Below are 26323 nucleotides of genomic sequence, written 5' to 3'. Positions count from 1 at the left end.
TCTTTCCCTCCTAAACTAGTGACCTTGTCCACAATGTTCACAACTACACTTCCAACTACATCAGCAGCTGCTAGTTCAAGAGTGAATATAGCCATTGCGAAACTCGACATACTTTTAGGGAAATAAGTGTAGAAAAACTCAACCTGCCCGACCGGGGTAAAAGCCTCGCCAAATCCAAGCAAAACAAACTCTGGAACAAGCCATAAAGCCGACATGTTAATCACAGCATTAGGTTGTTCCTCGAATCCTTGTTCAATGGCTTTACTTCGTCTCACAGTTTCGACAATAGCCCCCATTGCTTTTGCTAAACATACAAACATCAATCCTATCCCAATGCGGACTTTACAACTGAATCCTCTAAGCCGGCCTGTGTATTTGGTTAGTAGAGGTACAACTATGCGGTCGTACAAAGGAATGACTATTGATAAGGTGAATATCATGATAAGATTGAAAGATCCTGCAGGAAAATTGAAATTGCCAAATAAATTTCGGTTCATGGTTTTGGCTTGAAGAGTGGAAAATGAACTCTGAGTCGCCATCATAAAGATTCCCGTGGACCACATAGGAAGGACTCTGAGCAAAGATTTCAGTGACTCCACCTGTCCTATGGTGCATAGGTTCCATGGATTCGATATCGATCCGTCTGGTTTTAAGTCTCTCTCAGGATTTCTTATAATGCAAGCTTTGTTCAAAAACCTACATAGGAAGAACATGTTAATCAATATATGATTGTCATAAACCAATATATGATGATACTTAAAGTTTTCATTTTCTATTTTTCACATGAAATTTAATGGTGAAAAATATTTGAGGAGTGAGATTAAGAGAAAATTAGACACTACGTGCAATATGCATACCTTAGGCTATCTGTCGGAACCATCAGCTCCGAATCATGACCTTGACAGTACTGATCAAAGTTGTGATCAGGAAGACTAATCTTTCGGTTCCTTGCGGAAACCACAACTACTCTTACAAAATTAGCGAGTAAGCTCTCGCTAGGCTTCACTTTGACATAGTATGGCGAACCAAGAATGAAACTGAAAGCTGAAATCAACATTAGCACCGCAGGTACTCCAAACCCGATTTTCCATCCAAGGTTTTCTTGAATGTAAACAATCACACTCAACGCGATAATGGTTGAGGCTCCGATTGACGTATAATACCAATTAAAGTAGCTATCCAAGATCCTACCATCATTGGAATTTTCTTTGATAGCAAATTGGTCCGCTCCAAAGGCTATGGAACAAGGTCTAACACAACCAGCTCCAATGGAAATTAGTCCTAAGGAAATGAACAAAAGTGCTAGTTGGGATGATGTAGCAGAGTTGCAGACTTGGATGAGTGAAGAACATGAAGGTTTTAGCATTGGAATCATTGTAGTTAGCCACAAAATGGTTAAACCCTGTGGAAAAAGCAGAGTCACTGCATCAGAAAATTAACATCAACCTAATTAACATTGCTCTACCATTTCAAGGATCATTTTGAGTGTTTACTCTACGATAAAACGGAAACTATCAGTATAAGCTAGTTTTAAGTCCAATGAGAATCCGATATTCTGCAGTTATATCTAAAATGCATTATAAATCAGGTTTATGTGGCAATATGATAAGTTCTTATTGGTTGTCAGCATAAAACTAATTTACACTAATAGTGCATCTCAAGAGGCCCAAATTCATCCTGAGAAATTCCATCCTTGATAATGTGAAATCCGTAAATATTGAGCATATTAGTCATTGAGATTAGAAACTATTATGACCAATAGAGTGAGAATTTCAAAGGACTAATGTGGAATATTTGCATTCTCATAATCTCAAACATGAAATTGTGAGCAAAAGGCATGGAATTAGTAATGAAACTTACAAGGAGGCTAGAGAGTGAACCAATAATAATGACACTGAAGCGACCCAAATAAGAATCAGAGAGAAATGCACCAAAGATGGATAAGATATTTGACATAGCAGACCAAGTATAAAGAACATTTGTAGCCTTAGCAATAGCCATGTTATAATCATCCCTCAAATATAATATCATGTTTGGCATTATTCCATAACTTGCCACTTTCTCAAGACTCTCATTCACTGTCAAACAAACACGCCCAAAAAACACATTATATTAGGAATCACAGGATCAAAATCGATTAAGATTAATCTCCTAAGAAAAATAAGCATGAGAGCTTGATGGAGAATAAAACTCATAAAGTTTCATATTAAATAAAAGATAGTGAAATGTTTACACTTGACTCTTTCTTTATACAGAGCTTAAAAGAATATTAACTACTAAAAACAAGACTAATTAACTAAAACTCTAACTAACTTTGTAATTCTAACAAATAACTAACTAAAACTCTAACAAATTTTGTAATTCTAACACATTATTATTATTAATCCAAAAGTAGAACTAATTATTAGATACACCAATTAATTAGTTATACTAGTTTGTCACCACTAGTTGGCTAGATACTATATAAATCTTATGTATCTCTTAAATTCACAAATTCTTGCATTATTTAATACAATTTTCATTTTACTTTTCTTCCATTTTCTCTTATCAATGACTTCTATAAAAAAAAGTAATATTAATGACTATTTAACAACCATCTCATAACATAAGCATTTTACATCTCATAACAACTATCTCATGCAAGATAAAACATCCAAAAGGGTCATCAAATAAATAAATAAAAACTAATATAGTAAAATGTAAATGAGTACCTATGATAAAGGGCATAGTTCTCAAAGCACCCTTTCTAGGTTGAGAAGAAGAAGATGAAGAAGAAATGCCATTTTCAATAAGTTTATGATTTGTGTACTCCATCTCTTACTTAGCTTAGCTTGTAGTAGTTGGAAATGGGGTTTAATTTTGTTGAGGAAAATTTTCTTATTTTTTTGGTTAGATTATATAATTTCAAGAGAAAGATTATTATATTTTAGTTGATAATGATATGAGAAAAAAATCTGGTTATCCACGCAGTTCACGAGTTGAATTTAAATGTATTATTTTGTTGTACACGGATCATAGGAGCACCGCATGCTCACTCATCATCATTTTTAGTCATAAAAATTTATGGAATTTTCATTTTTGCCACCTTCTCCACCTATACTTAACACTCTCATCACATATAAAAACACTATTTTATTTTTTTAATTATATATAAAAATTTGATTGTTTTTACTTTAAATTTTTTGAATATTTCAGAATTTCTAAAATAAAATTTTCAATTTTTTTAAAAATATTTCAACACTTTCGAACAATGTAAAAATTTTAAAATAAAAAATTTTAGAATAGAGAAACTATAAAGTAAATTAATATATTAATTATTATATCAATAATTAAAATAAAAATAAAAAATTGAATTTTTGAAACCTTTGAAATTTTGAAATTTTACGAACAAGATTTTCGAAAGTTTAAAATATTTGAAATGCTCGAAGGTCTTAAAATCTAAAATTTTTCTATTTCGTAGATTTTATTTTATGGAAATTTTTAAAAATTCTAAGTTTTTTTATTTTGAATGTTTTATGTTGTTCGAAAATCTCTTATTTCGAATTTGATACATTATTCAAAAGTTTCAAAAATTTAAAAAATAAACTGTAAATTTTGTTTGGGACTTTTGAAATATTCAAAAAAAATTAAAGTTAAAATAGAAGATAAATAAAAATAAAAATAAAATCAGATTTTTATATATAGTAAAATAGCCTTTTCAAATATATTAAAAGTAGGAAGTATAGATGAGAGGGTGGCAAATAGAAAACAGAAATTTATGTGGTAATAATTTAGTTCATAAAATTTGTCAAATTACTCGGTAAGAGTATATAATGTTTACCTTGATCAACTACTACTAATCACACATAATGTTATACATGAATTTTAAGGTAAACATGATTAAGAATTTAATAGATACGTTCTTTTTTATTTAAAATTATTTTAGACACATCCAATCCAATGAACTCATTGTCACCATATTCAATTATTATTGAAAGTTAATGTATATTTTGGTTTACACTAACATTTTATATTCCCTTTTCTCTATAATTAATGTCAAATATTTATTAAAAAAATCTTTATCATTTTTTGCATAACAATTAAATACATTTTTAATGATATTCATCATATTTTTATATCAAAGATAAACTCTATTTGAGAGAGATAGAACAATGAGAGTAAGATTTCTCTTCCGCTAAAAATCACTCTAGCATTCTCTTTTATATATAAAATAATGTTAACACAATATTTAGCATTCTCTTTTATTAGAAATAAAACAAGGAATATTTATGAAACTAAAATTTTAAGACAAATATAACAAAGAAAAAATATATATCAATTGATATATTTAATTATATAAAAAGACTTGATACTTGTACAAATACATATCTTGTTTATATAATAATAACAACTCATGTAATTATTGTCTATACTGAAAGAAGTTTCTCAAAATTAAAATTAATCAAATCTTATTTAAATTTAACAATCTCTCAACAAAGATTAATTGACTTTGATATTGATTGAAAAATTAATATTAAATAAAATTGAATACAATAATTTATTAAATAAATTTGCATTTCAAAAAATCCAAAAAATAAAATTAAAATCAAAATATATAAAGTTTATTGAAATATTACAGTTACATTAAAAAAATGGGAGAAGAAATACATCTTTATGTTATGTTGCCACTAAGATAGCCGCCTCCTTGAACAAAATCATCACATATATTTTTACAAAACTTTACACTGAAAATCTCATTATAAACAAAATCAATTCAAAAGAGACAAATTAATTATCACAAGAAAAAAGTTTAAATTTAAAAGAGATGTAGTCCAAGTCAACACATTCACATATCACACCACACTATAGTTGAATTTAACAAAATTCATAAAATGTAAGAGTCTCTTCTGCTACATTTCTAAAAAATCACTCAAGTCCAAAAATATACTTCTAAAATTTAAATTAAAAAAAAAAACTAATTTTGTCTAGAAGTATATTTATCTTAAGAATATCGAACTAAAATCTCATTCCTCCTTTTCCTTTTTTAAATCAAAGAATCTATAAGAAAGAAAACTTAAAATTAGTCATACTTAAAATTTGTTCATTAATTATTCATTTCATTAATATCCAATATTCTTCCAATGAACAGCTTCATTTCTTTAATATCAAATGACCATATTTAATATAGTTCACAATTTAGATATTCCAACAATCCAGTGAAAAAATCAAAGGAATGTGTTTGAAAAATGGTAATAATAATTGACTAAAAATTCCTTAAAAAGTTTACCTGTACAAATTCTTGTGAAACACACAAGACAAGAAAACTGAGAAAATTAAATTAAATATAAGCAATTATCAGCTTTCATTCTCCACCAACACTTCATTAACATCCTTGAAACTGTCGACTTTTTTCGGGGTAGCCCGTCGGCGAATTTTCAGGTAACCGAACTTTCCTGCACCCGGTGACGAGCCTTCGAAAATAAAGGGCAAGTAGCCAGTAGCTTTTTTGTACCTCTGCTGAATCTGAAATCAAATTTTATTATTACAATGTTTGTTAGTATTTGATGAAGCTTCTTTTACCATGGCTTTGTTTTGATATTGAAGAAAGGCACATAGAATGTAATCAAAAGAACATAATGGAAAATTTTGTTACAAGTGTAAAAATTTGATATGACACTTGTTTTAGGAGTCAAATTGAAAGAGTAAAATATTACTTAACATTAAAAAGTTACTTTTAGCTTTTTTTGCATGAAAAAATCACTTTTTAAGGCTAAAGCAGTCATGTTATGATATAATGTAAGTTTTTTTTTCTTCTCAACAGCTATCTCGAAGAGATATGAAGGATTATTTTTTTCATAATAATAAAATGTTAAATTTGTAATAAAATAAAATAAAATACCTCAAAAATGTGTTCACTGCTCTTGAGACAATTTCTACCGATTACACAAACCGTTCCACCGGAACCCCCACCAGTGATCTTGGCTCCGCATAAAGTTCCGCCTTCGGATTTAGACGCTGCGCTATGCTGCAATTCTTGTACCAAGTGAACAAGCCTGTCTGTTCCATCAGACCCAAGTCCACAAGCACTGTAGCTGTAGTGACACTGCAAATGATAGTGTTTATGTTTAATTATTTTTCTCCATTTAGATTTTTGTATTCTTCATTACAGTTTACAAGTAACAAAGTCTATCTTGAAGAAAGAGGGAACAAAAAACATCTCCAATCAAACAAGCAATAAGCCAGTTACTAACAACATTTTATGAACAACATGTTGCTTTGTCATGACTAAACAACTCTTGATCATAAGCTAAAGAAACCATACTACCAAATACTGAAGTTAGGATTAAATGAAGCTGTACATGTACCTGATATAGCAATTCTCCTAAAGCTGAAAGTTGATCAGTTGAAGATGTCGATGTCAGAAGTGCTTTGAAGGTCTGCATATCATATTATGGTGGAGAATTAGATCAAAACATGCAAGTTATGCAACAATTAGAACAAATAATTAGTTATTTGTAACCAATTAATTTCTCAAATAAAATCCTAACCTTGACTCGGAAATTTTCATAGATAGGATGTAGTGTGGGAGCTCTCACTCCATAGTTATGCTTTTCATCAATAATAGTGACAGGATCGTTATGATTTGTATATTCCTCCAAAAATGTCTCGCCAGCAATGGACTCGGGTATCGTCTTAGCGTAAAGAGCCTCAAATCTGCCAACAAAAATTACAACAATAATCACATCAACTACAAGATTTTGCCAATCATGATACCATTTTACAAATAAAGGAGGAAATTTTTTTTACCTGTGAGGTGGTAAATTACATAAGTAATCTAAGGAAGCTTCTTGTTTAAGTAATTCTATGTCACCTTGTTCCACTTCATCATAGTTCAATCCATTTGCAGCACACATCTCAGTCAATTCCTCAGAAGCCCTAGACTTTATCATTTTCATACCCATAAAGGTTCCAATTCTCACAGATCCATAATCTGCACCTCCAACGCTGAAAATAGACGACATTTAAGGTAACTCGTGAACATCATGATGAAGGTGATAGGGCATACCACATTGCTTTATAAAACCAAATTCTATATAATAGGAAAAATGAACCGGTGGTCGTAAAGAAGAAAAGGATATATAGTAGAAAACCAACCTGTGTCTAATTCCAGAATCAATTCCCCAAACTCGGATATGGCTTGGAATTTCGACGAGGCCAACAATCTCTGCAGGCTGCATCAATAACAAGCAGTACCATGAAATTACTGAGTCTTTGAGTGTGTTTAAGACTGTTTAAAATCACTTTTTTAACTAGGAAATCATTTCTAGTTTTAAATTATGTTTGTGTAAGTTTTTTTTTCTTCAAAGGTCGGTTTGTAAAAAAATTATTTTTATGCTAAAATTGAAAAGTTGTTTTGATTAGCTTTTGAAAAAAAAAATCCAATATAAGAGACAGGAATACATAATCACTTTCAATAATTGTAAACAAACTAAAAAACGGTTTTTCCTTTTTTTTAAATCTCCAAAAATAATCTCTACATTATTTTATATCAAAATCACTTTTATTTTAACCTGTAACAAACAGACCCTTAAATCTAAAAATAAGTAAGCAGTGATTTTTGTAGCTTGTTGTGATGCAAACCTGACAAATCATGGCAAGAAGCTTGTTGGCTTCACCGCACGCTGAAGCCATCTGGTCCATGACACCACATGGAGCACCTACAATGTGATTTTCCACCTGATGGAAAATTGTGAGAGAATGAGTGAAATTAAATCAAGTCGCCTACTCGCCATGAATGCTATAGATAAAATATGTATACAACACCATAGGGATTCCGCATTGATCACAATAGAGAATATAGTCTAACCTTCTGGCAGAGCAAAGCCAGATCCCTTGAGCTTATATTTAATCCTGAGTTACAAACACAGAAATTAACAAAATCAACATTTTATTTGAAGAAAAATGGATCTGTTAAGAAGCTGAAAAGTTCATACTATTCTTTATAAAACTGAGAGAAATCAAAGATTCTTCAAAGCTAATCTCATCTTTTAAACAACTTGGTCTCGCCGAATATCAATTTTACTCCATGAGAAAAATCAATGAAGTTTCCGAAAATAAAGAAAGATGGTTTGGTAATCATAAATTATTATTATTATTATAGGGAAGCATTATTACCATGAGCAGCTGCAATAGCAGCCATACTAGCGACCTCCACAGATGCAGAAGACGATACACCTTTCCCTTCTGGGACCGCAGATGAAACCTATACATATTTTATCATAGTTTTGAAAATCTTAGAAAATGAGATGGAGATAGAGTAAAGGAACAATTATGGGCATGGATATATGGTTCAACATGACACTAAAATAAGCACGATCCCTCAATAGGTAGCATACATATATAGTTCTACTTCTTCTAATATCCTATGAAGCACTGGCACAGACACGAACACGACACTGACACGTTGAAACTAATAATAATTTGTAAAATGGAATTTATTGAATGTAGCCGCATGTGTCAATGTCATACACTGATACATGTTGGACATTAGACACACATTTAATTTAAAGTGTAGGTGCTACGTAGTTAATAAGCCTATAAAACTGGTATGTTTTTACCCCTTAAGAAATTAGTTAAGATTGAACACTTGCAAGCTGCAATTATGTTATCAACACTCATGCAAAATTATCTAAGCATTTGGTAGGATATTTTGTTTTCTAAAATAAAGAGTTAATAACTTAAGCAGAAACCAGGAGGTACCAGCATGCTGATACTATCTTCAAATTGCACGCCCAATTCGGTCATTAACACCAAAATTGCACCCGCAACATATGCTGCCCACCTGTGAAAGTAGTAAACAATCAAATTAGAATAATAGATTAGAATGCTAGAAATAATATTGGACAGTGCATATAAAGTGATGCATTAGTGTTACCGACTTTTGAGATGGATCTTGAGCAAAGTATTTCCTTGCTTTTTTATATGAAATTGGCTTGTCTCCATCCATAAAATCAGACAAATCCATGTCGAATGTTGGGCCACGATTGCCTAACTCTGAGCCGTATGATACCTGACATGATCCAGATTTACGAAAATACAGTCATTATCATCTTCAAAACATAATTTCTTAACAAAGTGATGATGGTGCTCAATCAATGCACAAAGTTTTCTAATCAAGATTATTCATTTGTAATGCCTCATAGTTATATGAACTCCATTTAATAGTTGTCAAAGGTGAATTGTTTTGGGGAATGTTTGGATTGACTTAATTAGTTTATCTACTAGCATAAACACTTGTGAGACTGTTTAGAAGAACTTATAGAAACAACTTATGACATGACCATAAGTTATTTTTAGTTTATTGATATAAGCTCATCAGGATAGCTTATGAAAACAACTTATAGATTATATGAAAACAAATTTACTTTAATTTATATTTTATTATAGAAATAACTTATACATAAGCCCTAATATATTAAGTGTGTATGTTATAAGCACTTAATTAGGCTGTTTGTTCAAATGGTAAGTAGTATCTGGAAATTTCGTAAGTTTTGAAACATACAATTTGCAAGACAGCAGTTGGATCCCCGCCTTTGTCATTCTGTCTGGCCTCTGCATGTTTCCACAGTCTATGCTTACTTGGATGGACTCTTTGCAAAGCAACATGACAGGCTTCTTTAATTGGCATCTTCAAAAGAGTGAAAACAAAGCATAGAGTCAGTTGTTGTCTACAAATTTCATGAATAACTGTCATTTCCTTAATTTCATAAATTTGAAAAACTAAATTTTGCAGCATCAAGTCTATAGCTATTATTATAAATGTGAAACTACATGAAGAACAGATTGTTGAAACTGTATGGAATCAAATGCAATGAAAATTAAAATCGTCAGGGGAAAGAAAGATTCAACCTGCAGGACAAGACTTCCAGAATAATCAGCAATACCGCCCATTACATCTAATCTTCCTGGAGCTCTTGTTATAAAAATTTCTTCCTGTCACAAAAGCGAAAGAATAAACAAAAAGAATCACAATTTGAAGTTAATAGATTACGTATTTTAGTGACTTAACAACACAGTTTCTTCAGTATTTCTATATTTATGAGGGTTTCTTGTTCACATTAAAAGATGTAAGTTCCTAGAAAATAAATTTATAATATTTTCATATGAAATGATTAAGACCTCCCAATTGAAGAGATTTGCTGCAGCCTTGCGCTCCCGCTTTGTGTGCTTCGCGACCAATTCAGATAGGCTTTGTAAGAACGCCACAGTATCTGGAAGACCTTGAAAATCTCCATGAAGAATATCAAAATCTTCAACGCCTCTAGAGAAATAATATAATGAAACAAAAATAAGAGACAATTATATTGTATATTACGAAACAACATCGAAAATTATACACAGAAAAAGAGAAGTGACACTCACGAATGGAATGCAAAGTCACCATTATTCACAGGTGAACTAGGTGATGAGTGGCCGAGTTGCTCTTCAGCTGTAGCATACCATTCTGGGATCGTAATATCTCGGCCAGGGGCCCTTTGGAGTTGATAACCAAGAACTATTGCATCACGCAATCTTCTTGCCCCACTAAGCTAGACATTATTAAGTCAAAAATGAAAAGAAAATCAAATTCCATCACTTCTGCAATATTTTTCATGAAACCAACACAAAATTTAATGAAAACCAACACTGTTATAAAACAGCAATCCGAAGGCCTTTTACCTTATCTGATGCATAATTTTTTCCAAAAGCCGTTTCCTGAAGGATGTGGGCTGCCACCTGCATTTTCAAAATGTTTTATGAACAAATGTAACACGCCAAAAGGAACAACCTTAGAATAATATAAACACACAACAGTATTTGAGGAGTAGATGTTTATTCAAAAGAAATATAAACATTTAAATGTTTCGATCCGATTAACAAAAAAGAGGCAAAAATAATAAGTGCTAAAGAGTGAGTTGAAGAAAGAAAAAGATAGTACCTCACCACCATTAATGCCTGCTTCATAGCAGGGTTTCAGACTTATTGCACGTTCGAGATAAGGTCTCCAGTGACCGGTGATTAAATCCCTCCTGATCATTTCGACACCACATTGATAATACTAAATAAAAAAACACGAGACAATTACTATCTTGTAAGACCTTCAACAACAAAACATTGAAGAGGAAACTTATACAGAAAAGGTCGATAGAGTACCTCAAGCATATTTCTCAAAAAAGGTTCTTCGTTGAAATAATCTCTGCGTACAAAGACAAATGGACACTTGTATGCCAAGGCTTCACTAACTGTTCCATAGCCAATTTTTCCTAAAAATAATATAAAAAATTGCAATTATATATACTTTTCTGTTTAATTCTGCTTTGCGATTATGCGAGTTCCATACTAACCAAGCATACAGTCACATGCTGCAATAATGTCGGGCGTATATGCATCTCTAGCAAGTCTTCTAAAATTTGGTGGAAGGTCCTCATTTTCAGAAGCACCACAAACCTTGATCATGAAAGGAAGATTAGATATGAAGAAATATTACGATAACAATAAATGAATAATTTTTCAATGAAACAGTAATATAAAACAGTGGCAGGAGAAAGTACCAGGCACAACCAGCCAGAAGGTAAGAAATCCTCCTTTAACTTCCATCCCGATGGCTAGAGATAAAACAAGAGTTATTAGTGGCAAAAACAGCAGAAAAAATGTAAAATAGACGAGCATCGGGTTATAAATGACCAAAGAACAACAATAAACTAGTATTGGCAATAACAAACCGTTAAATTATCTTTCTAATAACTTACGAATTTATTACTAATTCATATGATGTGACAACAAGGATGGTTATTACAATCACACATGAATATGAGCACTGCAGATTTTACAGGATATGAAGAAGTAAAGCATGCAAGACCAATTCATGGGAAGATACCATAAGTTTGTCTGGACCAGTTCATGACGCATAACTCAGCATGAGTTGATAATGCGACAATTGATTTGGGTAAATCTTGAAAGGTGCAGTTTTAAAACCTCGTAATCCCAATTAAAATAATGTGTTCGAGAGTATAAGAATACAATGTAGCCATTGCTTAGTCGGACTTGGAATCATTGTTATAAATGGTGGATTATGGCGGCAAGCCAAAAATCTGCCATATAAACATGGAGTTGTGATCTATGGCGGTAAACACGGAGTTGCGATCTATGGTGGAAACATTGTGGATATTATAGGCGTTGCGGACTATGGTGGCTGGCACAAAATCTGCCATGCTATAACGCCATGGCGGAACTTTAACAACAATGGTTGGAATAGTCTTTCCATTATCACCAAACTAGGAATTAAGGTTGCCAATAAGCCAAATGTACTTAAGAGAACCTTGAAGCAAAAACACAAACATGCCATCAATCTAAGAATCAAACAAATAAAATACATTGTTTCAAAATTGCAACATTTTAGAGTTCAAATACATGAGTGAAAACAATAACAAAAAGGGCTGCGACACACAAAGTAGAAGCACCTTTCATTATCCATGAAAAAACTATCATCAAGCTCTGGTTTTTAAAAGAGGGGGATCTAAGCAATCACCTGCCCGCCGAAGTTGAGAATAACTAGCTTCACATCATCAGGTATCTCGAGCTCCTTCCTCACCTTCAACAAGCGAAATTACAAACTTATATATTAGGAGTTAAATCATACTATGGAATATATCCAATGAGGTTTGGGAGGTAGTACCTCTTTTGCAGATTTGTGCAGCCTCCTCACCACCAAAGGGACATCAATAACATCGCGAAATGCAGGCACTGTAAATATTGGAGATTCCACAATTGTAGTTAGTCATTAATTTAAGTGGACATTCAAATAATATGATACTACGTAAAAATTTGACATACTTGGGCAATATCCGGGGAGGCGAATAAGGAACTCGCAATGGGAATAGTCCTCGGCTATCTGCATCAGTGTGTATATATATAACTACAGCTATGTATCATGCTTCAAGCACAAACAGATATAAAAGAACAAACATATGGAACATGATAATTTCCTATAAAAAAAATTATTTTCACCTGCCAAACTATTGAACGATGATGAAGTCCAGCAGCCATGACATACTCTGCATAGATGAAGTCCCAACTGAAATGACAAAGATGTGTAATGAGGGTATTATGGAAACTTAACAAAGACACATACATAGAAAATTACATGTAAGTAACCAAAAAGAAATACACGATTTACCTGAAATTGGTCACACAGACAGAGCGAATGCCAGCATCTGCTGCCGCACGACATGCAACCGGAACAACATCAGAAACCTGTTTTTTTCATATCAGTTTTACAAGGATCCTCAAAGTATAATGTAATTCCATTTAAAGTTACTCTAAGCAAAAATTAAATTGCGTAGTATCATTTTTTTTTCTGCTTTTTGTTTATGTTTCCAATCAACAAGGGAAGAATATTTCACATACCACTAAGTCAGCTTTTATAGAGTTGAGCCACTCGGTTTCTAAAGCCAAGATTTTAGCTCGCGGCTTCACCGCTGTTTCAGAATACTACAATAACCAAAGACAAAGCGAAGGATCAGCGACGGAGAGAAACAACATTGAAGGAACTAATTAAAAACATTCAGCTATGAAACAATCAAACATGCAATGACATTCCGAATTACCTTCTCCAAAGAAGCAAGGCGATCAACCGTCAAAGCATCTGCTTGAACAGCTCCACAGTCCAAAAGCACCTATTTTGTACAATCAACCATTCTCAATAGCAGTCCCTTTAAATTTGTAAAATAAAGCATTATACACATGGACTTGGATCCTCTCCAGCAAACTTCATTAGAGTAATCTAACAACATAGATTTGGCTAATGCTTTTTCCTTATGAAAACCATATCCAATAGTATAATTTTGATTATACTATGAACATACCCCTTTTTGGGGAGCATTAGAATCAGACTTTGAATAAAAAATTCAACTTACTAACCAGAAAATTAAGATTAATAAATGAATCAATACAGAAACTCACCTTGCGAATGAATAATCGAGGAGACTCAATTTCAGAGGTGAAAACAAAATCAGGAGCACCAGTGACAACATGCACATCATGCCCCGCATCAATCAAATGCCTCACCACCTACACATTCATTCATTCCAATTCAATATTTCACATCTAATGGGGTGAAAGATTTCCTCTTCTATGAAGAATTGGCCAAAAAAACAATAGTGAAAACCCAAATTCAAAAATCAATTTTTTTTATTGATCAAGCACCCCATTAATCCAAAAACATCAAAAGTGAAATACCCAAAATCAAAAATCAAATTTTTTTTATTGATTGGGCACCCCATTTGGCCAAAAACAGAGATGAATTGAGGAGAGAGGGAGAGAGAGAGACCTCAGTGACTCTGGTGGCATGACCAAAACCATGACCAGTAACGTAATAAGCAAAAACAAGATGTTTTGTGGAAGCTGAAACTCCATCACTTTCTTGTTCGATCCTCATTTTGATGTTTCAACTTATTCTATTCACTCTAACACAATGAGAGAGAGATATATATTATCTTATGAATTTGATGCTAATGATTTTTTGAAAATTGAAAGAGAAGTTAAATAATTTATCACATATTACTAGTATTTGCTATTTTATTTATTATTTTATGGTTTTAAGAAACATGATCCTAATAGAGACATGAATTGATGATGATGATAATGATGATGAGGATGATGACTAGTTTGTTACGATGGATAGAGATAAGTTAGGAGAGAAGATTATTGAGTTGCGTTGCGTGCAACACTTGTTTCAAAATTGGTCACTTTTGTAACATTTCATTTTCATATCAGTGTTTTTTTTTTGTTACTATTATCTTAGGGCTTTTTGAGCTTTCTTAAAAGTACATCAGATTCTTATTTTAATATTTGATTTAATAAAACAAAAATTAAATTAATTCTAGAGTTATAAAAAAGTCAGAGAATATATTACCTGATATTATAATAGTCATTAATTATTTTGATGATAAATTAAACTTTTCAAGTACTTTTATATTAATAAATTATATTTTTTTAAGAATTATTTTAATAATTTAAGATTAATTTAAATTTTTTTCTAAAATCAAAACTTAAATGACATCGATTTATATTTTTAAGATTAAAATAGTAGTTTATTTATTAACTACTTTTTAAATATTTTTAAGAAATTGAAATTTGTTTTGTATTTGTTATGTGGACATAAAAATTATATTTTTTTTTATAAATTATTAAAAATAACCTATCATTTTAAAGAGTTTTACATAAAAAAGTTGTAACAATGGAAATACACTTTAAATATAAACAATATTAGTTGACATTTTATAGAATGAAAACAAAACAAAAATTACAAAATAGATGTTATACAGAATACTTAATTAGATTTCTACAACGCGATGAATCATATAATAAATTTAATTCATAAAAATAGATAAATATAAATTTTAAATTACGATAAAATTTTAGGAAATTCATGTTCAAAATGCCGATTTCCCAAAGTTTTTTTTTAAAAAGAAAATTAATTCAATTTTTATTGAAATAACAAAAGTAATATATATATATATATAAAAAAAATTAATTAATATAATTCATAAAAATAGATAAATAGAAAATTTAAATTACGATAAAATTAAGAAGTCCAAGTTCGAAACCCTAAATGAACCTTTGGGAAATCAGCATTTCGAACTTGGACTTCCTAAAATTTTATCGTAATTTAAAATTTCTATTTATCTATTTTTATGAATTATATTAATTAATTTTATATATATATATATATATTACTTTTGTTATTTCAATAAAAATTGAAATAATTTAAAAAAAAAACAAAAAAAAAACCTTTAAAAAATTGACATTTCGAACTTGAATTTCTTAAAATTTTATCGTAATTTAAAAATTTTATTTATCTATTTTTATGAATTATATTAATTATATATATATATATATTACTTTTGTTATTTCAATAAAAATTGAAATAATTTTTTTTAAAAAAAAAAAACCTTTGAAAAATGCCTATTTGAAACTTGAGTTTATTAAAAAAAATTCATAATTTAAAATTTTTATTTATTTATTTTTATGCATTTTTTTGAATTATATTAATTAGTTATATATAATTCCATTAAAATAAAAATAAAATTAGATTTTTTTTTTTAAAACCACGTGGGAAGTAGTCAGACTTCCTTAAGGAAGTCGATATTTCAAATATGAATTTATAATTTAAAATAAGAAAATAGTATTTTAGTATTTTTTTCAAATGAGTTAATTTAGTGTTTTTTTTTCTAAAAGGGTTATTGAAAAAAAAAACCATACTATACTCCTATTTGGATATTTGGCCCATTTTACTTTCCGTGCAAACGTGGAAAACCATGTTATTGGGAGCAATGCCATTGGCTAATGAAAATGATGGGTCGATGGAGAGAAATTAATTAATGCGTGTATATCTTAATTTTTGTATGTTTTGGGTGAGGACAAGAATTTATTTAGTTGGCCTAATTGTTCCATTACTTTCTTAGTTTTTATTTTTTTTCTTTCTATTTGAATATTTCCACGTATAAATAATGGAGTACATATCTTTTCTATTTCTCAGAAAGTAACAAGATTAATTTCTTGAGCAAGTAAAGATCATATAGACAGAAAAGGATATAATATATAGTGATTTGACGGACAAATTATTTTTGAAAGAGGGTTGATAATTATGGAGGGAGGAGTTCAAATTAATATTCTAAAGTTGGACTTACATTTGACACCAAAATTGTTAGATATGGCGTTGAACATTTAGCCTAAACATTAGTTGAGTTGTGATTAATGTAATATTGTAATCTGAATTTTAGCATTTAAATATAAATTATAATATATAAATTATAAGTTTGAAATTAATTAAAAAAGAAAGAGTTGTAGGAGCTTTACAATGGGAGACGTATAAACAATTAGTTGAACTTTATGATCAAATATTACATGTTTTCTTTTTACATTTTTTGTATTTTTATTATTTTGATTATGAGTTGTTATAAGAATTGGTATTAGATAATTCTTAATCATTGTGCAAAATTCGAAGTGGCAAATTTCAATGGTGCAAAAAAATTTGGACTATGGCAATGAGTGTTATATTTATTGACACAACAATATTTTTAAATTGAATGAGTCGCAAGAATGATATGTTTGTGTGTATCATATGAGGTGATGTTTCATATCCTAAATGTGGATCTTTAAATAAGGTTTGTAAGAAATTGGAAAGTCAATATATGTCAAAGACGCTGACAAACAAAGTGATTATGAAGAAACAACTATACAAGTTGAAGATGTTTGAGATGTCTAGTTTGCAACATGTCAATACCTTCTACAAAATAATCATTGATCTAGTAAGACTTGAGGATGAAGGTTGTTGATGGAGATAAATCAACTATCATGTTGTGTTCATTGCCAAGCTCTTATAAACATTTGGTAACCACTCTTACTTAAGGAAAAGGCAGTACCAACATGCATGATATTAACGTACAGTTTTGCCTTTGTCAAAGGAAACAAAATTTAGAAGAATGATATCAAGAAGAATACGACCATCACCATGGGAGGAACAAATGTAAAACATGTTCTAGAAATGATATATCTAAATACAAGAACATGAAAAGGACATAATGCTTTGGTTGCAAATAGTTCAGACATTAAAAGTGAGATTGTCCAAACAAATACCATAGTTTGTCCAACTTTGCAAATATGGTTCAGAATGATTATTCTAATTATAATAGTGAAGGAGATATGTTTGTGTTTTATCCAACAAGATGCATAAGTATGAGCTATTGACTCTGGATGTTTTTACCTCGTGATATTGTATCGAGAGTGGTTCACCACATTCAGGTCAGACAATTTTAGATTTGTCTTAGGTTAGAATAAGATAGGCTTCCTAACCACTTCCGATTCTTCTTTTTGATCGCAAGGGTTTAGGATCAAGTAAGATTTATTTTTGAGTTAAAATTCTAATTTGATGCATTTTATTATTCGATTAATTTTAAAGACTTACTAAGTATAATTTATTCAAAAAATTAATATATATATATATATATATATATATATATTAGTATAAATCGATTAATATAACATTATTGGAGACAAGATCACTTTCAAACATAGTTTTGGATTTTGATTTGGTTATTCGATTTTGTATGGAATTATCAAAGTACAAATTGCAAGTTGTTACACTCACGATAATTTATTAACTTAGAAGGTATAATCGATTAACTGACCTAGAACAACTAAAAAACACTTTCTAACTATCATATATTTTATTGTAAACATTCAAACATGTAACACATAAACTGTAATTCTAATAAAAAGAAAGCTTGAGGTGTTACATTATCTCATAAATAGGCCACCACAAGTTTTTTTAGAAAGGGAAAGTTGTAGGTAAGGTACGAACAAGTAACATGCTTGATCTTAACAATAAAATGTTTTTTGGAGATCCAACTTATGTGCATATATCTAATAAACATAGATCTAGACACGCAAAAGTGTGTTTTTCTTAGTTACACAAAAAGTGTGAATTGGTTCAAATTTTGGGATTCAATTTTGAATAAGACGGTGAATTATGAAGATGTGTTTGATAAGCAATCTATGTTAAAGAAGACAACTAAAATAGACGTGCTTGCATCAAAAGAATAAACTTACAGCTCTAAAGTGTTTTGGAGGGATATCGAACTGCTACCAATGAGCAATATATGTGTAGAACCAGAACTAGAATTTGATACTGAAATTAGATATAAATGTGTAAATTCCAGTGGAGTATGTGATTATTCTCATGTACATAACCAAGAGTTTTGTACGATTAAGCTACCATAAAGATACATGTATGATGATTTGACAGCATATGCATTTCTTACTAGTAATCGGGACCCATCAACTTTTTCAATAATTTGTTGCTAGCCAGGGGGAAGGCAAATGGCTTGGCACCATGGTGGATGAGATGGAGTCCTTGAAGAAAAATTAGACATGATAACCTTTTCTATTTCCTTTGGAAAAAAAGACTATTATTTCCAAATTGGTGTATAGGAGGAAACCAACAATAATAGAAAAAGTTCAAGGACCAACTTGAATAAAAGGGGTACTAACAAAAAAAGTTTAGTGATATAGGAAAAAAGTAAGTTAATTTGTTAATTTAGGTGGTTTCTAGATTTTTTAAATAAGTTTCTGAAGCAAAGTTATAAGTGTTTTAATTCATATACGCTTCAAATTAGCTACAACAAATTTTATTATGACAATTGTGTTTATGTTAGGAGGATTAATGATTCTGTTAATCATTTACATGATGTAAATGAACTGAAAACTATATTGGAAAAAAGTTTGACATTAAGGATTTATGTGTTGCTAAGAAGATTTAGGATAAAAAGTCATATGGATAAAAGTGCTAGAAAATTATGGCTTTATCATCAAAGTTGTGTTGAAAAGTGTCAGACATATTTGAGACGAGTAGTGCTAAGGTTGTGAGTACTCTAATGACAAATTTAAGCTCTCATGGATCAATGTCCAAAGATAAATGTAAAAGTTGAGTATATGCAAAAACAAATCTTTATGCCAGTGTTATTGGGACAAGCTATAAGGCAAGTTTGGACGTTTATGTCCAAACTCGATATGGTCATTAGGAATTAGTCAAGTTGATTTTCAAGTACTCGAAGGGGTACGATAGGTCTTGGTATCATATTTGATTGCGGTCAAGGTGATCCTTCAATTATATGATATGTTGATTATACTATGTTGGTGACATGAATGATAAGAAATCTACAACAAAATATGTATTTACTCTTGCAAGATGATCTATTTGTTGGAAATAATCAATTCACTCCATTATTTTTGGCTATATTTACTACTGAAGCGAGATGCATGCAAATAATTAAGGTTGTTAAAGAGATTTTATGGCTTATAAGACTATTGAGTGAATCAAGTGTTGAGCAAGACACAGTCTAGTTGCATTTTGACATTAAGAGTGCTATTTATTTGTCAAATAATCAAGTGTATATCATGCTAGGACCAAATATATTGGTATAAGACTCCACAAGATTAAATAGTTGTTTGCATCTAGACAAATATTTTTTGAAAAAAAGTCATACTTTTGATAATGCATCTACTAATATTTTGACGAATCCAATCACCAATGTCAATTTCAATAATTGTTCGAAATTGTTAAACACATTTCTCAGTGTCAAGTAAGAGTTGTACCCCAATACTTTAGGGTGGCGTCTTCCACATTTAACACATAGAAGAAAGATAAATTGTCTGCAAAGATTTCCAACACATGCTCTTCATAATGCAAGACAATTTGCACACTGAGGTGTCCTCCTCGACATCAAAGCACACCTATACTTATGTTGCCTAAGGAAGATGAGAAAAAGTGATTATAAGTATATGAGAAATGCTCAATAAGTGGATCTTAAGATGCATGACTCTGCAATTGTATAAGAATTGATTGATATTATTATGGGACCAATATGGTATATTGTAAAAAAAAATGAATGGTTAATTGTGCTTGTCTTGAAGCATTTGTGGGATGAGAGACTCTTTGAGAAGTTCTCTCCAATACAAGTGAGTGAGTACAAAACACATTAAAAAGACTCGTAATGGTTTGCAATAAAAGTTGACAATCTTGAAAGTAGTATGAACTTTTACAAATGATATTGTAATGGAAGTCTATCTTAATATTAGGTTATTCAAAGACAATTTAAAAAGACAGTTTGGCGGGCATGAAACATTTAAAGCTTACGAAGATGAAAAGTAATTGTTAGTGGATGAAACATCTTAAATGAATGATTTTTTGTGTGTGTATAGACAAAAATAACACATGAATGAACTAAATTTACTTTCTTCTTTTTTAAAATTATTTCATATATTTTATTTTTTTAAAACGCAAAAAATTCAAAAATTTCTAAAAATAAAATGTGTAAAATATAACTACGTTCCTCACTTTTTCAAAAAGTGAAAAATCGAAGACATTGTTTTAAGAAAATACTCACTTGTGTTCCACATTTTTCTGATTTTTTTAAAACGATGCTGAATTTTAATTAAAATATAAATATTGAATGACATTTTTTGTAGTTTAATGGGGATTGTGGGGTATGGAACTAGTAAAATTTTGACATGAGAAAAGCTAGCCGAAAACAAAGCCCATTTCGATCCAAAACATAAAAACAAGCCCACGAGACAAAGTCTCACAAAAAACCCTAGCTTGTTACCTATATATACTTCCCCGAAACCAATTCATGTACTTGTGCACTTTAGGGTTAACATCCAACGTAGCTGCTCTGTCACTGTTACAGTATCTTTCACTTCTTCGATTAATTTTGTTTTGCGTTTAATGATTCATGTTTTATTTGAATAATTGTTCTAAGGGTCTGGAGTTTGGCTCTTTGGCTTTAAAATTCTGTGCCTTTGAGATGAATGCAGAACCCAATATCAAAATTAATCAACTTTATCATCAATTTTCGCTATGATGTGTATTTTTATAAATCTAGTGAATCTATTTGGTATGGTTGATACATTTTTTATTGTTTTTTTATTTAAATTATTTGTTTAATTATGTATTAATCATGTGAAAATTGGATAAATTAAAGTATGTTAATTACAATTATCGAGTGGTGATTCAGGCAGCCTACTTGCTAATATTCAATGGCATGAGAGGTGTTTAACTGCTCGTAAATCAAATTCTTTTGCTCTTCAGATTTGCTGAGATTTTATCTCTGAAGCTGGTCTAGTAAGCTAAAGTACATTTTTTTTCAAATAATCATATTTATATGTTAATTTTCCAATTATTCCACAACAAAATAACCTTTTCAGTGTTTAATTGTTGCTCTATTCATCTTATATATGAACAAAATTTTGTTAAAAATAGTTTTATATATTTAGTTTAATATATTAACTTTTTTAACTGAACTTTGTTTATTGGTTGAGATGTAATATTACTTATAATTCATTGAGTTGCTGATATACTAATGTTTCAATTCTTTGTATGATATTGTCAATTTGTCTGATACTGAATTTTTGCCTCCATGAAATAAGGGTTATTGAATTATTGCCACTGAAATTAGGGTTTTTAATCTTAATAGAAGCTGTTGCTTTGTATTTGAAAATTAATATAATGTAATTATATTAATTTGCTTCTCTATCTGGTCGGTGTGGATTTATTTGATTCCCATTTGACTCGTTCCCTTGAAGCAATAGTAATTTGTGTTGTTTTTTCTATTATTTTTTCCAACCATCTTTTTATGATTGTTTTGGAAGAATGTTTGGGCAACTACATTTTTAAATCTAAAATTTTATTTATATAAAATAGAAATAAATTCCAATTTGATTCTGTTGAAGCCTTTTTTGTAGAAATTTTTTGATTTGAAATTAAAACTGAATTGAAAATTCAACTTTGAAGTCTATTATGTCAACAGAGTTAGACATGTTTTTATCAAATATTTATTTATTTTTATGAATCAGTAATACAATATATATGATATAATGATATGAAGCTAATGAATTTTGAATATCGAGAGATAAATTAAAGATTTTCACATTATATAATTATTTATCAAACTTTGTATTATGACCCTCGAATGTTTGTAATAAGAAACATTAATTGATATTAATAAAATTGATAGTTAAATTTTAAAATAATTTTACATAGTGAATTAATCTTGACAACGGCCATGGATCTGATTTGAAATTGGATAATTAAAATTTTAATTAATTTGACTATGTAAAGTTAAGTCAAAAAATTGGACTGAATACTTAAATTCATTTGACTAACTTATATACGAAATTGGAGAAATCTACTTTCTTCTTAAAAAATAAACCTCTATTGCAACAAATTTTACTTTTTGTTAACTAGTTCGTATAATTAAAAATATAGTTGTACCGAAATCAACCCTACTAAAATTATGTTTGTAAAAAATTGTACAAAAATAGAACAAAAACTTTTTTTAAAAACACATTGGTCCTCATTGATCACAAAACACCAATCTACCGCCTTTGCGGCACAACCCTTGTTCCCCAATAGCATCAACAACTTTACCATAGCTATACCTCAAAGGCATTCTTCCCAAAACCCTATGAAATTCACTTATACACCACCCTCTACTTTTTCGATGCTCCCCTTTCCTACCACTCAATCCCACGCTAAAATTTCCTTCATCGTTTCGTGCATCACCGTAATCCCTTACTCTTTTTGCTCCAACCAAAATGGGCCCCACATTCGTTGTATCAGTCACCACAAAGTTCATAAGTATATCCTCGCAATTCCGAACCGAATCAACAATCCTCCTCATTTGGGCCATGACAGGCCCACCCTCACAGCTATATCTGTACAAATATTATCAGTAATATCGATTTCACTTAAATTAATTTCGAGTTCAATTTATTTTAGTGACTAGACTAAGTTCCGAAAATAATTTTTTTTATTTAGTGTAATTTTTAGAAAAAGTGAAACAAACATATAAATTTTTTGTAATTGTTTTTTTTATAGAAAAAAGCTATAACAAATGCCTTTAATTCTTTCATCGTTTTTTTTTTAAATTGTAAAAATTAAAAGCTAAGAAAGAACTAATACCTGAACAAGTAATCGCTTTTGAGCAACATGAATTTGGTGAGCACAATCGAGTACCGGTCTGGGTGAACCGTATAAACCCATTCCTTCCGGTTCAAGTCCACATCATGCGACCTAGCAAAAAACCCAACAATACGGTCACGGTTCGCCGACCAAACACGAAACGCAAACTCAAACGACGCGGCGTCGACTTCAACATCATCATCGCAAACCAAAACGGCATCGGTACGAATGTCGTTTAAACGAGGTAGAAACCGAGCATTGAGACTACTATCAGCGTTTCGGTGCAGGGAGATCGAATCAGAAGAAAACGAGAGGTTAAGAGCCAATTGATTAATGACACGTGGAGGTGTAGATGGGTTTCCCCAGAGGACGAGCACAGACGATACTAGTGGTGAGAGTGAATACGTGGCGGCTATTGATTGGAGGATTGGAATTCGGGACTCGGAGAAACCGTTTATGAGTACTGTTAGTTTGTGAGGTTGGAGGTTTTGTGGTTCCCGCTTTGGTGTGGGCCCGCATGAGTATGGATTTGATGACGTGGTGGTGGTTGTTGTGAAGTTGAATAAGAGAACCGCAAGGATGAAGGTTGTTGCTGGTGAATTCATTGCGGTGGTGTAAGTTAAACATGTTTTGGATTTTGAGGTTATTAATTTCTATTATTATTATTATTAAAATAAATATGATATAATGGAAGGTTGCTTGCTATTGTAGTGATGATTTGACATAGTCACATGTAAGTGAATGGGTTCGGTGTTGACGCACGATGGAACTGAATTTTAATTGTGCGGGTTTTTAATTGTAGGAAAACGAGGAAAAATGGTTAAAAATGACATTCTGAATCTGATAAAATATTTAAATTTGTGGCATGAGATATTGTATAATTGTTAGGTTACGGTAGAATTTACTGTATCTGTTTTAAGATAAAAAAAACTATACTTGCTAGAGGTTTTTGGGATTCTCCACATGCACTTGAGACATAAGTGAATGTTCGATCGAGATTGAATCATTTAGATTTAAGTTTTATATTTTGAATTATAAAATTTAAATTAAAATCAAAATAAACTTTTTTCTAGATCGAACAACCACTGATGTCTTGATTCCGTAAATGTAAGATCCTTGCATGAAATCTGAATTCAGGTTTTTCAGACATGTGGTGTCTCCAAGGGAGAATCAAAGTTTTCATCCTACCTTCTTTGCTTGCATTATTACATCAGTGGATGGTTCACTTATCATAATAATTTGAAAAAAATTGAAGTGATTCATGTGTGGTGAGTGTTGAACATGCTTACATGACTCTAAGCTAAAATGTTTGTTCTACATTGGACTTAACTCATCATATATTGCATTTAAAGTAGAAATAAAATATTATAAATAGACGCATTTTGATGACTGATTTTTGATTTACTATAATAACTAGTTCTTTGTTATGCAGCATTTGTTATTATTTGGCCTAAGTTGTCACTTGGATCTAATATATTACTGTGGTCTGTTATAGAGAGAAAAATCCCATAACTTGTCTTTGCAATTCTAAATTTGTAACAAATGTTGGATTACATACATTTTTTGGTTTAAATAACTGAGGACAAATTGATTTTTTGCTTTTTGAAGAAACTTAACTGCATGAAGAAGATTACTGGTATTAACTTTCAGTTACTTTATAGAGGTTGGGTTAGGGTGATTTAAATTTGCAACTGTCATATGTTGAATCTGAAGAACATAAGGTAAGAGCCTTAATATTGTTTCAATTAGTCTAATCTTCTTTTCTTTCTTATGAAACATTTATCATGGATTGATTGATTGAATTTTGTTTGAATGCTAAGATATTTTGTAGGGCCAAGATGTGGCAATGGTACTTGTTAAGTTACATAGTACCGACACTTCAGATTATAAGCTTGTTCAGTGTTCAGCATGTGTCAGTATCTAACACCGAAAAATTACCTACTAATATAACTACTAATATAATTACATTCAATTATTTCTAAATTACTGTTGATGTCTATATGTTAGTGTCTGTTTCATTGTTTTCCAGCTGCTAAGCTCTTGTACTTTTGTTCTTTCAGAGGTTTGCAGGTACATCACAACTTTTTTTGCTACTAACTACAACCTCTCCAAAATAATAGTAAGGAATCACCATTCTCAGAACTTTCCTTCACATGTTTCTGAATTTTGTACAAGTCCATAAAGAGTTTGGCACATGTGAGCCAATGATGAATGCTCAAGTCATCTTTGGCTCACAAGTAGCAATTTGAGCATTGTCATCTCCGGTGTACTAGACACTTCTAGGGCTGTACATGGGTTAGTCCAACCCAACCAATCCAGCCAACCCAACTCAGATCGATCCAAAAAAATGGTTTGGGTCGGGTAAATTAGTGTGAATTGACGATCTTGGTTTCACAAAATAGCGAACCACTCAAAAAAATTGGGTACTGAGTAAAACAAGACCCAACCCATTTTACCCATCTTACCTAGGTGGCCTAGTTGTTAAAAATTATTTGGTTACTTTAGGATGATGCACTTTAGTTATTTTGATGTTTGCAAGCATTTTATGCAATTTTAGGAACCTTGTAACTTTGGTTATGTTGATGCTTGCAATAGAAGTATTTTATGATTTTGATATTCTCATTAATTGTATGTGTGTATATATATATATATATATATTAGTTGCTAAAAAAATAGTTAAAATAGGTTACACTATTTTTTAGAGGAAAAATTAAGGTTTGACCAAACTCAACTTAGCACTCTAACAAATGGTTTTTTTTATTAGACCCAACCTAGTGTTCC

The 26323-nt window shown here is 30.7% G+C and overlaps 3 protein-coding genes, 1 long non-coding RNA gene and 1 other non-coding gene across 5 annotated transcripts in view; 2 read left to right on the top strand and 3 right to left on the bottom strand.

Annotated features, from left to right (window-relative positions):
- LOC101493747 (protein NRT1/ PTR FAMILY 1.2-like) overlaps window positions 1–3073 on the bottom strand; it is a 3767-nt gene extending 694 nt beyond the window's left edge. The window contains exons 1-4 of the mRNA XM_073367052.1: window positions 2712–3073; window positions 1861–2078; window positions 858–1402; window positions 3–696 (exon numbers count right to left, since the gene is read on the bottom strand). Of these exons, the coding sequence (XP_073223153.1) occupies window positions 3–696; window positions 858–1402; window positions 1861–2078; window positions 2712–2814 (1560 nt within the window). The 5' untranslated portion in view covers window positions 2815–3073. The remainder of the gene's footprint in view (window positions 1–2; window positions 697–857; window positions 1403–1860; window positions 2079–2711) is intronic.
- A 2039-nt stretch (window positions 3074–5112) lies between these two features.
- LOC101505999 (L-arabinokinase-like) lies at window positions 5113–14671 on the bottom strand. Its single transcript, XM_004498497.4, has 29 exons — window positions 14348–14671; window positions 13981–14088; window positions 13626–13694; window positions 13426–13509; window positions 13196–13272; window positions 13027–13093; window positions 12853–12910; window positions 12695–12762; window positions 12548–12610; window positions 11571–11624; window positions 11364–11466; window positions 11173–11282; window positions 10958–11077; window positions 10699–10755; window positions 10402–10568; window positions 10159–10300; window positions 9889–9972; window positions 9542–9667; window positions 8919–9049; window positions 8740–8821; window positions 8155–8242; window positions 7847–7890; window positions 7621–7716; window positions 7135–7211; window positions 6787–6984; window positions 6528–6693; window positions 6345–6416; window positions 5879–6082; window positions 5113–5502 (listed from the first exon to the last, which is right to left on the bottom strand). The coding sequence occupies exons 1-29, from the start codon at window positions 14453–14455 to the stop codon at window positions 5335–5337; spliced, it is 2991 nt and encodes a 996-aa protein (XP_004498554.1). The 5' UTR covers window positions 14456–14671; the 3' UTR covers window positions 5113–5334.
- Window positions 14672–21594: 6923 nt separating this feature from the next.
- Window positions 21595–21720, top strand: LOC113786430 (small nucleolar RNA snoR77). Its single transcript, XR_003472714.1, has one exon. It is a non-coding gene; the product is annotated as a small nucleolar RNA snoR77 (small nucleolar RNA).
- Window positions 21721–22846: 1126 nt separating this feature from the next.
- On the bottom strand, window positions 22847–24480 carry LOC101505677 (glycosyltransferase family protein 64 C3). Its single transcript, XM_004498496.4, has 2 exons — window positions 23543–24480; window positions 22847–23295 (listed from the first exon to the last, which is right to left on the bottom strand). Exons 1-2 carry the CDS (start codon window positions 24145–24147, stop codon window positions 22935–22937), a joined length of 966 nt encoding a protein of 321 aa, XP_004498553.1. The 5' UTR covers window positions 24148–24480; the 3' UTR covers window positions 22847–22934.
- On the top strand, window positions 24024–26152 carry LOC113786319 (uncharacterized). Its single transcript, XR_003472560.2, has 2 exons — window positions 24024–24156; window positions 25151–26152. It is a non-coding gene; the product is annotated as an uncharacterized lncRNA (long non-coding RNA).
- The last annotated feature ends 171 nt before the right edge of the window (window positions 26153–26323 follow it).

Source organism: Cicer arietinum, chromosome 4 (genome assembly GCF_000331145.2).
Source record: "Cicer arietinum cultivar CDC Frontier isolate Library 1 chromosome 4, Cicar.CDCFrontier_v2.0, whole genome shotgun sequence".
In the NCBI taxonomy this organism is placed as follows: domain Eukaryota; kingdom Viridiplantae; phylum Streptophyta; class Magnoliopsida; order Fabales; family Fabaceae; genus Cicer; species Cicer arietinum.
This window is presented reverse-complemented; position numbering and strand designations above follow the sequence as displayed.

What these genes read in the sequence shown, in the direction of transcription:
- LOC101505999 (XM_004498497.4), bottom strand. Translation starts at nt 14,455, where the DNA reads ATGAGGATCGAACAAGAAAGTGATGGAGTTTCAGCTTCCACAAAACAT. An exon ending in ATGCCACCAGAGTCACTGAG is followed by an intron (nt 14,089 to 14,347) that starts GTCTCTCTCTCT and finishes ATGAATGTGTAG; the next exon opens with GTGGTGAGGCATTTGATTGA. An exon ending in CAACTGCTGTCTTGCAAATT is followed by an intron (nt 9,050 to 9,541) that starts GTATGTTTCAAA and finishes GGATCATGTCAG; the next exon opens with GTATCATACGGCTCAGAGTT.
- LOC101505677 (XM_004498496.4), bottom strand. Translation starts at nt 24,147, where the DNA reads ATGAATTCACCAGCAACAACCTTCATCCTTGCGGTTCTCTTATTCAAC. An exon ending in AAAAGCGATTACTTGTTCAG is followed by an intron (nt 23,296 to 23,542) that starts GTATTAGTTCTT and finishes ATATTTGTACAG; the next exon opens with ATATAGCTGTGAGGGTGGGC.